Raw genomic sequence first — 14,197 nt, 5'->3', positions numbered from 1 at the left:
CTTAGAAAAACACAACCAAACAACAACAAAAACAAATAGAATAACGTGCGTTTGAGTTCGATATTGTCGATCGAGGTCGCTCTAGTTAGATAATTAGGAGGGTACTTTAAGTATACCAATTATTTAATTATTCATAGTGGGAGCCACAATATGCCCGACCTCTCAGCGACTCAAGAGCGTAACAGGGTTTAAAGCAATGATATTTTTATCCGATTATCGATTCATAATTTAAGCTGTGATTTATCTATCTTCATTTAATGCGTGAAGAAACCGCGCATGGCAATATTCAAAGGAATAACACGAATACATCTACAACACGATACGCCCCCTCCCACCCCACCCCTACAAAAAAAAAGACTAATGCATCGATCTTCTGAGTATATCCTCGAGAAAGAGATATTTCTGATGAAGATTTCCAAGAAACTCCTACGAAGAATATAAAGGCTTTCTCTTCCTATAAATCTTTTCTAATAGTCTACTCTCCAGTAGCAGTTGCAAGATCGAGTTGTTGAAGTTTTTGCTTCCTGTAATTCACATCAAAATTTCATTCACCTTGGATCTTTGAACAGTCCTGTTGTCTAAATATATGCCTAGTTCCACCTCGACAAGAAACAAAACGACAATTTTAGGCCGCAAAAACCAACAGTGAAGTGAAAGCTTGTTTGTCACGCGACACTTTCCGATGGAAGTATCTTCTTTGAGTCTTTTGACAATTGATAGAATCAATCGTTTATGTATTTTTCAATAAGAAATATTAAAAACCGAATTTTTAGACGATGATTGTGAAAGATTTCGAAAGTGAAGGGTTAGAAATTCCCTTTCTTCATCTGCCAGTTGTCACGCGGATTACCTTAAAGCTATTGCGTGACAAAGTCACGTACACTTAAGAGGAGAAACTCGATGCCAAAATGTGTGAAATCGAATGGTCCATGTGCTTTCTTCAAAATCAATGGTTATCTTTAGTTCGTTTTCTTGCTTCGTTATCATTTCCTGTTTTTATATCGTATATCTATCAAACAAAAAAAAAAAACAAGCATCTGAGTCTTCGAAATATTGAAATACGAAATGTAAGAATGCTGCAACCATTAACCAGATCATTGGTTTTTGGTTTACCTGTCCAGTTTAACTGGACACCTGAAACGTGTTTTAATAATTACCTTTCCTTGGTTTAAAAATTTATTGCCTTATTTTTACGTTTCTCAAGTTTCGAGCTTCGTTTAAAGGAATATTACTTTGGATCGAGCTGCTGAGCAAAATTAATTTTCATGATATGCAAGAACAGAAGAAAGTTGATACTGTGTAAATTTGAATTTTAAGCGTAAGGTGTCCATCACTACCATGAGAGGAATTTGAAATGAAATAAATAACAAAAGATCTGGCGGGAAATCTATGAAAGCCATTTGTTCTTTGTAAGCCAATCGAGAGCAAAAGCTATTGTAGTGTCGACGTGATTGACAGATCGCAATTTGTATCTATGAAGTACTCGCACAGTAAGTTCACTCTTGGCTTGCATTTCTACATGCTCTGGAAAGACTTGTGGTAGTCTCTGACTGCGATTAATACGCTTCAGACTGAGCTCAAGAAACGCTCGTAGAAGTAAAATCTCGCCGGAATCTTATCGTTCTTCGCTACGGCTACCCAAGAGTCGCATAAATGGGGGTCGGAACGCGTTCATCGGCAAAGAAGAGCAGAGGTAACTCAGCATGTTACAGAACGCGTGCTTTGAACGCGAGATGTTTATGCATTCCTTTACAAGCTTGATAGTAATTTGTTAATGTTCTCGTGTTTTTATTTTAGAGGAGAAAGAGTTGGAGGCGAAAATGGTGGATAAAATTGATGCAGAAACGCAAACAGATCCTGAGATAACTGGTGTAGACGCGGACGATTTCGAGGAAGACGATGGCGAAGGTGAAGAATCCGGCTCGGAGAGCAGCGAAGATGAGGACGATGAAATGGAGGTAGACGAAGACGGCCAATCCAAAAGTGTCGACCGGGGAACGTCCTCGAAACCAGTGCGCCGCAAAATAATCGAGCTGAAGTATTATTTTGGGGAAGATTTGCCTGACGCCGAGCTAACGAAACGTGAGTTTGGTATTGATAATTTTAGACCAAGCACATGGTCGACTCGCATAAATTAGCAACAAGATTCTCGAGGTTTATTCCAAACTATTCTCATATTTCCTCATTATAGCCACTCTAGGTGAAAGAATTTGATCACCGTGACCCATGTGATCATTGCATATGGAAAATACGAGTATTTTGAGGGCAAATTACCTCAATTATTGTGCTAGTCTGTGATCTGGGAATTCAAGCTCATTTGAATGCGTGTTCATAATAATTGCATACAGTTTAGACAGGGCAGGACTAAATCTTCACTACTAATCTTTCATGATTTACAAAGTGAAACATTTCTTCCGTAGCCTAAGGTGTTAGTACAAACTCTTAGTGTAGCACCGTCGTGATTATTTTAAAAAATACATCTCAAACTGGAACATTTTCAAAAGCCTGTACTGCGCTCTCGTTCCGTTTTGAGTATTTACATATTTTATGCATGTATTGGTTTACACTTACAGCCAAGCGAATGAAACCAGCGGGTTGGAAAGGAAACCGAAGGAACAATCACTCGTTATTGTCTGATAAATCGGCCTTTTTTCCATTTATAAACGGTGCGCCAGCGCTTCAAAACATTTTCGTGGGTACATTTTCAAATTTGTAACATATTTGCCATGAATCGCGTGATATTTCAGAAAACCATTGAAGTGTACAGTGGGGTGACGCTCAAATGTTTTCCTTTCCTGTGATGAATATGTGACCATGTTAATCGATGCATTTGGATTTTTACAGATATAGGACTGAGTTTAAGCTCTATTGCAACCGATGCGCAGTTCTTCGGCGCAAATTCGTGTATTTGTGATCGAATCCTAGAGGAGATTTCGCCAATTCAAACTTACATGCGCATTAGTGAGGAGCACACACCTGAGGAAGTTTCGGTGTAAAAAATGATGAAAAAAAGAAAACACGTGGCAATTCAGGGACGGAAACTTCTTCTTTCTATTGTTCATGAAGGCCCTAAATTCTCAGTACTGTTGACTGGGTTGGTAATAAATATAATAAAAGAGTCACTACTTTTTTGCAAAATTTAAGAGACTCTTTGTCTGAAAAAACCAAAGTTGATACCAAAGGCTGGTGTTATGAGCAGATCAAGACTGGAAAGCCACTTGAATTCAGTAAAAATCTGGCCAGCCAACATACCACCACCTTTAGTTGAAACCTCAAACAAAAAATCTGATTTTCTACCAGCCATTGTGATGGATTTATACTTCCCTAAATTTAAGTACAGGCTGGTTGTTATTTTCAATAAGTTAACCTCCCAAAAACTTGACAAGAGACCTCTCCACAGACATATTTTGAAATTTTTCTTTTGTTTTAATCTTAGTACATGTATAGGTTATAAAATGATTTTGAGTACAATTTGGTATTGATAAGGACTAGGAAATTTTTAAAAGACAACAAAACAGCACAAGCCTGGTGAGTGTAATTTGCAGTCTTACAGGTGCTTGTAAGAGATTTCATGTTGTTACTTGTTAGTGATGTACATGAAAAAACAGCACAAGTCAAGTTAGACAAGGGTGTTAGAAAGGGTGTGTGCACTATTTGAAATTGACATTTGTGTCACAACTTTACACTTGTGTAACATGAGAATGCACTCCTTTTCAGTCAATCAGAAGCATGTAATTTTTTGTGTACATTATTAAGGTAGTAATTTTGAACTCCACTAAACAAAAAATCTCAGTTAGGTATGTGAAATTAATCCATGCAAGTTGTCTGTGTACTCCAAAATAATTCAAGATGTTACTGGTACTGAAGCTGAATGGAGGAGCCCATTTTAAAAAAAATTATCTATTAGCTGTACTAATCAAAAGGTTATTATCATTTCCATTAATTTCTTAGTTGCTGAAGCTGAGGTCATAGTTCCCCCTGGACTTGAAGTAAAAGAATCTAATATTCCTAAAGCTGGCAGGGGAGTGTTTGCAAAGTGTGTGATTCCCAAACATGATTTTTTTGGACCATTTGTTGGTAAAAAGGTGACTGCTGAGGAGGCCAAAAACTACAAAGACTCCCCTTATGTCTGGGAGGTAAGATTTTTCAGTGTCAAATGTTACTTCTTGATGATCAACTTTTGCTTAAGGCAAAGCAAATGTTTTTAATTGAATGATCCTGAGACAAAGTCTAAGGATCCATTCAACAGTTTTTGCAGCAGAGCTGGAGAAGAACGATTAAGGACAATAACTAATTTGTTATCATAACTGATTTATTCTCATAACTAATTTACAGGGAAATGTGTAGCTGCTAGTGGGGAGAATTTACAATCAGGTCTTGTGAGTTCAAGAGTTAAGGGTAAAAGGAGGAACTAATTAATTTGGTGTAAGGCACAAAGTTCAAAGTGACATCTGATGAACTATTAGATTCTCCATACAAATTGTCCTATATTTCTATGTAAAACACAGGGAGTTGTTGGTGATTCATCACAAGTCTTATTCTCATTCCAGACTTCTTAAATTTTGGGATGTTTTTGTTTTTCAGGTGAGAGATGACTATGGAAAGTTGATGCACTTGGTTGATGGAAGAGATGCATTTCAGTCCAACTGGCTACGCTATGTCAACTGTGCCAGGATTATAACAGAACAAAATATCCGTGCTGTTCAATATGATGGAAATATTTATTATATGGCCACTAGGCAGATTGAGATTGGAGATGAGTTGCTGACATTTTATGGTGAAAAGTTTGCTAAGATTCTCGGTATAAAACCTCCAAAGAAAGGAGCATCTAAAACTAAAGGTAACATTCTGGGTAGTTTTCCCTTTCATTTTCCCTTTCAGTTTCTTTTCCTATTTCCCTTTCACTGTTCAGATGTTGCTCTTCTTTCCCATTTGCGGGAAAGTTTTGGAGTTCAGTAGCTCATAGCCAGTTTGATCGTGTTGGGAATTGAGTCAGCAATAATTTAAAAAAATTTAAGTTGACAAATGATCTATACTACAAACTGAAATCTAGTTGTGAAACATTTTTACTATCATAATGGCAATGATAGGAAGGCAGTTCTTGATGGATCACAAAAGCCAACCTACTTTATATTCTTTCAATACCTCTGTCAGTGATCATGTAAGGCTGGTTTCCACTTGCAAAAAAGTCAGTGGTTATCAGAAGCATAGTGAGATATTATGTAGTGAAAATCAAACCAAGACAATTGGAAGCAAGATACAGCTGGCATCTATGAGTCTGTTGCTTATAATCCTTGCAACAAAATTTGGGGTCTTAGACATCATAATGTATGTGAAAGGTCTAATTGGTTGGTTCTTCCACTTCTGCTTGTGGTTCTGACCATGCAGTTTTCACTTGATCATATTTCTGGGAGTCATCAGAAGAAATTGAAAACATTCTGCTTCCTCCTGATTAGGATTAAGCTTCTGTGAGGAGGGAAAATCTGACTTAACTACAGGCAGCGACAGTTACAAGTAATTTTACAAAGCATTTTATTATCCTCACTCTCCTCTTTCAGATCCAGAACCTGCTGATGAGAGCTTTGCTTGCAAGAATTGTGGGAAAATGTACAGCAACCCTGCATCCCTGATTGGTCATTTGAAGTACAAGTGCAACACAGGTGTGATCATTACATCATGGTTATTACATATTCAATATGTATTTAACTACTTCTTATAAAAAAGTTCAATTCAATGAAAGACTGGCAATTCACTCTTTAACCCCAAAGAGTGACAAGCATCTTATTCTCCTCATGTTATTAATTCTGAACCACCCATTAAGGTCACAAGTACAGAGGAAATAATCACCTTATAAAGAAATAGTTTGCTATCTCAAAATCAACAGTTTCAGTCAGAAACCTTGAGTATGTGAGAAATAACAGTTACAATTGTGCAGGCCTTGAAACAACAGTCTGCTAATGTTGGTTGAAAGGAGGCCAAAAGAAGGAGGACAGACAAGGAACAGAATTTTAATAATCAAACACAACTATACTTCAAGATGGCATTTCAAATACAGTGTCTGCCCTGTGACTTATGTGCGCATTTGATTACAATATGACTGCATGGCAAGCTTTCGAAATAACAATAACAGTCTTCAAAGGTCAGTTCAGTTTACAGGATATGTGCTCAATGTGTGAGACTTCAGAGGTCTGCATTATCCATCCAATACATGATAAGAAAAGAAAAATTCTTCGGTTAGGGCATTTTAGCTTGATATAACACCAGCTTCTCTTAATTAATTTACAAGATAATATAGTAAGAGGGGAGATTTACTAACCAGAACTTAGGGAAGGTAAAAGAGTTGAATGGGTGTTTTGCATCATTTTACTTATGCCTGAAGACCGTAGCACATAGACCATAGTAAGTGAGTTCCTAACCTGATTTTTCCTTTTAAAAATCAGGACAACAGAGGAGCATTTTTGTCCCTCAGCCTGTTGGTCCACGAGCTTCAATTCCCAAGATCAAAGTTACAGAAGAATATGCTCGTCAACAAAATGAGAAGTTGAAGAAGTTCAAATGTGATGAATGTGGGAAGGCATTCATTCGCAACTACACTCTGCAGTGCCATAAGCTCATTCACACTGGAGTGAAAGAGCATAAATGCACAGAGTGCGGCAAGGAGTTCACTCTGCATAAACACCTGCAGCGTCATCAGCTGGTTCACACTGGAGAGAAACCATACAAATGTCACCTCTGTGGTCGCGCCTTCTCACAGCAGGGAAGTCTTCAAGCCCATAGCCGTACACACACAGGAGTGAAGCCATATTCTTGCAAGATCTGTGGGCGTGCATTTGCATTGCAGTCACCTCTGCTGTCCCACATGAGGACACACAGCCAGGAGAAGGCCTTCAAGTGCACCACTTGCGGAAAGGCTTTCACACACAGGAATACACTGTCCCGGCATGAGTTAATCCACACTGGTATACGCCCTTTCAAGTGTGACAAGTGTGGTAAGACCTTCACTCAGACCAATGATCTCAAGCGCCATAGCCGCATCCACACAGGATTACGACCTTACAAGTGTCACATCTGTGGCAAGGACTTCACAGTGGAGTTCACCTTAGTGTGTCATGTGCGCACTCACACTGGGAGTCGACCATACAAGTGTGACTACTGCGAGAAGACATTTACCCAGCCTGGTGCCCGTCTGAAGCATGTACGAAAGAATCATCCTGATAAGTCACCTGTTAAGGTGAGAGTTGCAACAATCATTTAGTCAGTGGATAGTGTCTGGATGGCCAAACATTTTGTCTTGTTGTTTATGAATGTAAAGAAGAATTTGACGCTAAGCTCAGGTTTTATATACACCTTTATTGAGTTGAAAGCTGCATTACAATAAAAGCACAGTAGATAGACTTGTTTTCTACTGGGGGGTGGGGGGGGGGGTTATTAAGATGCGATATTTGTCCGGCCAAAATTGGGTTGTGCCCAACCAAAAATAGATTTGACCAGCATCAGCCACAAAATGATTTCAAGCCTTGAATTAATACAGGGTGCAGAATGAAGAACATGTTAAAAGAGAATAAGTGAAAATCTGCACTCAAACCAAGTAGCTTATATATTGAGGTGCCCTTAGAAACCCTTTTAACTTCCAAGATCTGATTATTAATTCTCCCCTGCAGCTGCTACACATTTCCTTGTAAATTATTTATGAGAACTTGGTGCTAGATCAAGATAGCAGCTTCTATCTGATAAGTTTGAATATTCTTATCACCTGTTTGCTGAAGAATGTATGGATATTGTAGGGAGAAGTTTTATGTTAATCACTTCTGGGAGTTAAAGGGTGAAAGCTTTTTCTTGATTTCTAAAAAACGGTGAAACTGTTTAATTAATTTTTGTGTATCAAACTATTACATGCTTAACTTTTGTGCTCAAAAGTTTCTATGAATTTCAAGGTTTGCTATAAACCTGAAAGAACCTGACTAACTTGGTATAAAATTGAATACAAAATCTCCTTCACTCCTAGGAGTGACATCAAATTAATTTCAATTCATTAAAATCAAATTTTCAAGCAGAGGGGTAAGAGAGGTAAGAAAAATATCAACCCAGAGTAATTCTTTGATTTTATACCAATTTCCTTGATGTAAAATTATAGATAATGTATGGCAAATAGTATGAGGAATTGATATCTTGATCAAGGGGGTGAAAGGGCTCCAGATTATAGTACCCATTTTTCAGTATCTCACAGCCTGTGATTTGCTCGCTAGCTAAGTTCCTCACTGCTTTCCTTTTTAGGGGACAAGTACTAGTACTTCAACCGGTCAGACTGAAGAAGTTGCCAATGCCAGGAATGAGACTCAACCAATGATTACTGATGAAAACCCTGGAATAACAGAGACCAACAAAGAAGGTGATGTCCATGTTGAAAGGTCAACTGAGTCATCTGGCATGGTGAACCATGTTGCAGGTGTCATGCTGAACCAAGAAGCAACAGCATAGTCAGATAGTGGCTAATGGCATCAACACCAAAACATTCTGGAATAAGAAATGTCAGGGCTAGCTTGGATTAGTTTAACTTTATTTTTTAACACTTAACCCTTTGACCCCTAAGAGTAATTACTTGCATGTAATTTCTCCTTACATCATTACTACTGAATCAAAACATTAAGGACATGAGAATAACAGAAATGATCACCGATAAAATTCGAAATTGATAGAGAAATTTTCCTTGTTAGGGGTAAATCCAAACTTTTGAGAGGGGGGGGGGGTTGCTGGGGAAGGAAGCTGGGTTCAAACTATGATGTAGAGTATAAAGACATTTTCTTTTTAACACTTAAACCTATATAATCTGAGAAATATTTCAAGGCAAGAGTACTAATTCTTCAAGTTTAGCAACAATATTGGATCCTTTCATTGCAAGAATTTTGGTCTTATATGGAAGCAGGGTTCTGTTGTCCATCCCCCCCTCTCCTGACCTTCCCTCCAGATTTACAACTGCTTTTCAGTATCATGGGCCATGTGTGGAGAAATTTTTTACTGATGTAATTATGTAAAGGGTCGAGTATGTGAGCTTAACGGTATAGGTTAGGTTATTGTGTACTTCTGAATATTATTAGTTCAAGTTAACCTTCTGATCCTGGAGTGTTCAAAATGTAGCTTCTCAAAACAGAATCAGTAATGGTACAGGCAAGTGATAAGAATAGACGAGCTCTTTAGCTGGAGAGAGGTATCAAATGTGATACTAAATTCTCGGCACTTTTTACATAGAAAAGTATAGCAACTAGACTGGAGAATTACTAACAAGCAGTTCTTTAGGATTAAGGGGCTGAGGAGAGAACGGGAAAGAGAAGAAAGAAAGAAAGAAAGAGAAAAAGTTAACTACTCTGAGGAGAATTGATGGAAATGCCTTGTTGACAAAAGGGAAAATGTTAGTATCTAGATTGTAATTCACAAAGTGGCACTCCGCGTGTGTCACCCAAACTTAGCAATTGCAGAATATATGTAATTTTTGAATAATTCCCTTATTTGTAGTGTCGACATGTTAATTTTTAACGGCATATTTTTCCAATCGAAAATCGATTTAATTTGCTCCTAGTAGCTGGTATTGTAGCTTATTGATAAATCACTTGAGTCACAAGGGCATCAATTTGAGATAAATTAGGCAGCTTATGAAATTTATATATTTAAGTCAACTTAACTCATTATCATTAAGGTTGGGGGAGCGCGGAATCTTTTGCAATTTTACGAATGATTATCTGAGTTAGCAATTTAAAGTAGATCTTTGGTCTGTTGCCCTACCTTCGCCTTAAATTAATTTTGTCCAGGTTTAAATATAATATTTGAAGAAATAAAGAGAGAGACATCACAGTCAACAAGGACGAACCTTTACTTCATTTTTCTGTTTTCTTTAAGAGTGGGTTACGCCAGGGCGGAGATAGACTGGGAACCTCTCTCCGGCCTGGTTACGCCTTTGTTGGTTGGAATCACAAGTCAAAATTTATCGAGTAAAAGTACTTGTTTTAAGTTTCCTGGTGCAAATGCAGTCGACCCCTGGTGGCAGAGACCTTCAAGGGAGATTTAAGAAGGTTCAAAGTATGGGGATGAAAGAAAAAATTATCAGAAATTAGGAAAATTATGCGTACAATTTTTTTTCTTGCTGACGCATAAATTAGCACATCAAAACTAACAGTCGTTTTGTGGATTGTCAAAATATCAAGTTCGCTACAATTCAATTACACCCGATTCATTGTTTTCAACTAAAGCATTGTTTGTTGTGACTTGTTTTGACTTGTCGCGTATTAAAAGACCTCACTCGAATAACACGCTGCTGACTTTGAAGATCAGCAGGAAATAGTTTTTTTTTTCTTCCAGTAACCAAGGATAAAATTACGTAATACTAGTTAAAAATTATACGCCGGAGGAGAGGTGAATAGTGGTGGATATCCACCATTCTCACCGACACTTAATGAAAAGTTGTTCTAGTAAATGCCACGCACATACCAAAAAATAACTTAATTTCTCTGAATATACCGTAAAATGGTTGGAAACTAAGCACTTGACGTGTGGGATATACTAATAATCAAAACTATAACGAAATTTTCGGACGTTATCACCAGCCCGAATTGAGCACCAACAGGACAGGGTGCGCGTCATGCTTGTAATTGGACACTTAACACGTCATGCCTGTTTAAGTGGACAAAACGCGTCATGTGCGCATTTCTCTCTCATTTCGCCGACTTCGCTAGGTGTTTTTTTTTTTTATGAAAACGTATGACTGATGTCTCGTTTCTTTTCCGAATTTTGCCATAGTTCTGTTTAATTGGTAACAGGACTTCGTGTCAGTAATCATACTCGTGATAAACAAAGGGGTAAGTCTGAAGAAACTGTGGTGCTGCGTCGGTGGGAGAGTATAGCAGGTAATTTAGTGTTAACAACTGAGTTGAAAACGTAAATTGGCCACCGCAAAGGGTTTTTTTTTCCTTTTTCTTTTTTATTTTATCCTTTACGGTGGCCGATTTGCGTTTTCAGCTCAGTTGTTAACACTAAATTACTCGTGATAAACAGATCGGGCTCCCGCTTCGCGGTCGCCCGATTTTGTTAATCACCCTAATGATTACGGCTCATGGCTCGTGTACGACGACCTGACTGACGTCATTAGTTATTTACCTTCGTCACCGATTACAGTAGGCACATAGGGTACATAGGATCAGAGGCCCAGAAGAACAGTAGGTACAGAGGAACAGTAGGTTCAGAGGAACAGTAGGCACAGAGGAACAGTGGGCACAGGGGAAGAGTGGGCACAGGGGAACAGAAGGCACAGAGAAACAGTGGGCACAGAGGAACAGTGGGCACAGAGGAACAGTAGGCACAGAGGAACAGTGGGCACAGAGGAACAGTGGGCACAGAGGAACAGTGGGCAGAGAGGAACAGTAGGCACAGAGGAACAGTGGGCACAGAGGAACAGTGGGCACAGAGGCACAGTAGGCACAGAGGAACAGAGGAACAGTGGGCACAGAGGAACAGTGGGCACAGAGGAACAGTGGGCACAGAGGAACAGAGGCACAGAGGAACAGCAGGCACAGAGGAACAGTGGGCACAGAGGAACAGTAGGCACAGAGGAACAGTGGAACAGTAGGCACAGAGGAAGAGAGGCACAGAGGAACAGTGGGCACAGAGGAACAGTGGGCACAGAGGAACAGTAGGCACAGAGGAACAGAGGAACAGTGGGCACAGAGGAACAGTGGGCACAGAGGAACAGAGGCACGGAGGAACAGCAGGCACAGAGGAACAGTGGGCACACAGGAACAGTGGGCACACAGGAACAGTGGGTACACAGGAACAGAGGAACAGTGGGCACAGAGGAACAGAGGAACAGTGGGCACAGAGGAACAGTAAGTTCTTGGTTTTTGCACCGCGATGCCTAGCTCAGAGTTTTTTATACTTCTTGAAAAAAAATTGCGCGTTTCTTTGCTACCTTTTGGCACTCAGGTAACATATACACCTTCGATGTTAGTAAAAACGCTTAGAATGTATGTTATTGGGCGAGCCTTGCATCTTGACCCTTGTCCCCCGTGCCATCCATACATCTTGGGCTACTTGTAAGGGATCTGGAGAGAAGGCAAAGCACATTTTCCTGAAGCTTATAATCTACAGTTAAACAACAAGAGACGTGATAACCGAAAGCTCAGGTTTGTAATAAAAAAGGGCAGACTTTGTTATTTGTGGATTTGAATTAGAAAATAATTTGTATGTATCAGAATTCAAGGGCGTAGGAAAAAAAAGGAATTATTTATTTATTTATCTGCTTGTTTAAAGATTTATTGGCGAAAAGCAACTTTTACACATGCAAGAGTTTTTCTCTCATTGTATTGCTGCTATTTTTCATCAAGAAGTCTTTGTGAATATTGCGCTATTCACTTTAAAACAGGAGTTTGAAACCCAGTCATCACAACGATAGTAAGAAAATGAAAGGCAAAAATAAAATGATCGAAATCCACCTTTTGGCCCTTTGAAGAGGTCCGCGAAAGTATTTGAAGTCAGTGTAAACCGTAGTCATTTCGGGTCAGTTTGAACTTTTGGGTTGATGAAGTGTTCAACGTCCTTTCAGTTCATTTAATGTTTGAGTGCTCAAAGCCACGTCTTTAGAGGTAGCCTGTGCGGCCAGACATGTAACAAAATCGTGAAGGGCTACTTTACCTAAGCTTGGTGAATAGTACAGACTGTCAAAAGGTCAGCAAAGGAGGACCATCAGAAGGTAACTTCCTTTTTGAAAATTTAATCAAATGACTTCAATCATTAAACTTTAGACAGAAAATCATGTCCTCTTCTCGCTGTACTAGAAGAGGACATGATTTATTCGTTCTTAGGAAAAATTGTTATGAAATAAAAAAGGATGTAAAAAAGAAGCCAATTTGCTTGACAAGAACAACGCTTCAATGACATACAGTTCGTCTTCAAACCAAATTGTAGCGATGGGTTCTTCTGTTTTCTTTTCCATTTATCCTTTGTCTGTCTGCTTCATATCTTTCTGAAGATCTTGTTTTTGTCTCTTTCTTGGTAGCGGACCAAAGATCCCTTTTTCTTGAGTTTTTCTACCAAACGGATTCGCGCACAAACGGCAGGAACACTTTTCATTGCAGCCTCGCAGATTACGAAAACAAGGACAGCGTGACTTATATTGTTTGCAGAATTCACTTTTCCCTGTCTTCCCTGGGTTTCCGCGACCACACGAGCACCCTGCCTCATGTTGAGGGGGAACGTCGGCCTCAACTTGCAAATGCTTGTCTGCCTCTTTGCTGGTTGCTTCAGTTGTAGTTGAATTTGACTGCGTGTGAGTTACTTCAACTGCCAAATTATAGTGTCCGCTGCCACCATGATTATATGCGAGGTATATCGGAACTTCGGAAAGCACTCTTGTTCTAGGAATTATTTGTGTAATGGGATAATTTTCCATCGATGTAAAAATAACCAGCGGTATTTGCAGGATATTACTCATTGCCATTGGCACACAGTTTCCTAATTCAGAATCATAATGGCCTGGCCTAAGGAACTTCTGAGCTTCTGTATCATATGAATCAGTGGTGTTTGTTATCATAAATGGTTCGTAAAGGTGCCGATTGGGCCCCGTGAATTCTTGCACAATCAACTGTCTGAGAACGTTTATTTTATCCTCGTTAGACCTTTCCGTGCTGATACCGATCGATTTCAAGTACGTGATCAGTTTTGAGTTCCCTTGATTTATTGTTAGAAAAGAGCTTAAAGTGATGTAAATGCAACGTAGAAAACAGTCTCCATCTCCGGGCATCGGCAACTGTTGGAATTGAAATGCATTTAAAATGCTGTTTAACCTCTCGTCGCATTCTTCCGCGTCTGGCCTGGAGTAACGTGTACGTGATGAAAATAATAGAAGGCTCCGTCCAACACACTGAGTCACATTTACTTTCATTGTAGGTGCATCACATTTCGCTTGCAAATCTTGCGATAGGCTCTTCATATACATAGCATACTCCAGAACTCTATGATACGTGTCTTCTGTCGTGATCTTCACATTGTTGTCGTTATCAGTCCCATATTCCTCTTCCTCGCTACTGCTATCCCCTGTTGAATCATTTTCTCTAGCATTGACTTCCGCGCCATCTTCCAAGTCATCGTCGCTAAAACTGTTTGGATTTTGAAACACTCCGGTACCAAATACTTCTTCTTGATCCATCGACAAGTC

At 39.2% G+C, this 14,197-nt stretch overlaps 1 protein-coding gene across 1 annotated transcript; it reads left to right on the top strand.

Moving 5' to 3' along the window:
* The first annotated feature begins 1,351 nt into the window (after positions 1-1,351).
* Positions 1,352-9,851, top strand: LOC113676019 (uncharacterized). The gene is made up of 7 exons (XM_089183477.1): positions 1,352-1,693; positions 1,798-2,082; positions 3,952-4,136; positions 4,585-4,840; positions 5,559-5,660; positions 6,441-7,231; positions 8,275-9,851. The coding sequence occupies exons 1-7, from the start codon at positions 1,654-1,656 to the stop codon at positions 8,476-8,478; spliced, it is 1,863 nt and encodes a 620-aa protein (XP_089039603.1). The 5' UTR covers positions 1,352-1,653; the 3' UTR covers positions 8,479-9,851.
* The last annotated feature ends 4,346 nt before the right edge of the window (positions 9,852-14,197 follow it).

This window comes from Pocillopora damicornis, chromosome 9, assembly GCF_964200805.1.
Source record: "Pocillopora damicornis chromosome 9, jaPocDami1.2, whole genome shotgun sequence".
Classification (NCBI taxonomy): domain Eukaryota; kingdom Metazoa; phylum Cnidaria; class Anthozoa; order Scleractinia; family Pocilloporidae; genus Pocillopora; species Pocillopora damicornis.
Note: the sequence above shows the minus strand (reverse complement) of the source record. Positions and strands in the feature narration are given on the sequence as shown.

Coding starts and splice junctions, on each gene's coding strand:
- LOC113676019 (XM_089183477.1), top strand. CDS start 1,654: ATGGGGGTCGGAACGCGTTCATCGGCAAAGAAGAGCAGAG. Junction 2,083..3,951: donor TGACGCCGAGCTAACGAAAC/GTGAGTTTGGTA, acceptor TTAATTTCTTAG/TTGCTGAAGCTGAGGTCATA. Junction 4,841..5,558: donor AGGAGCATCTAAAACTAAAG/GTAACATTCTGG, acceptor CTCCTCTTTCAG/ATCCAGAACCTGCTGATGAG.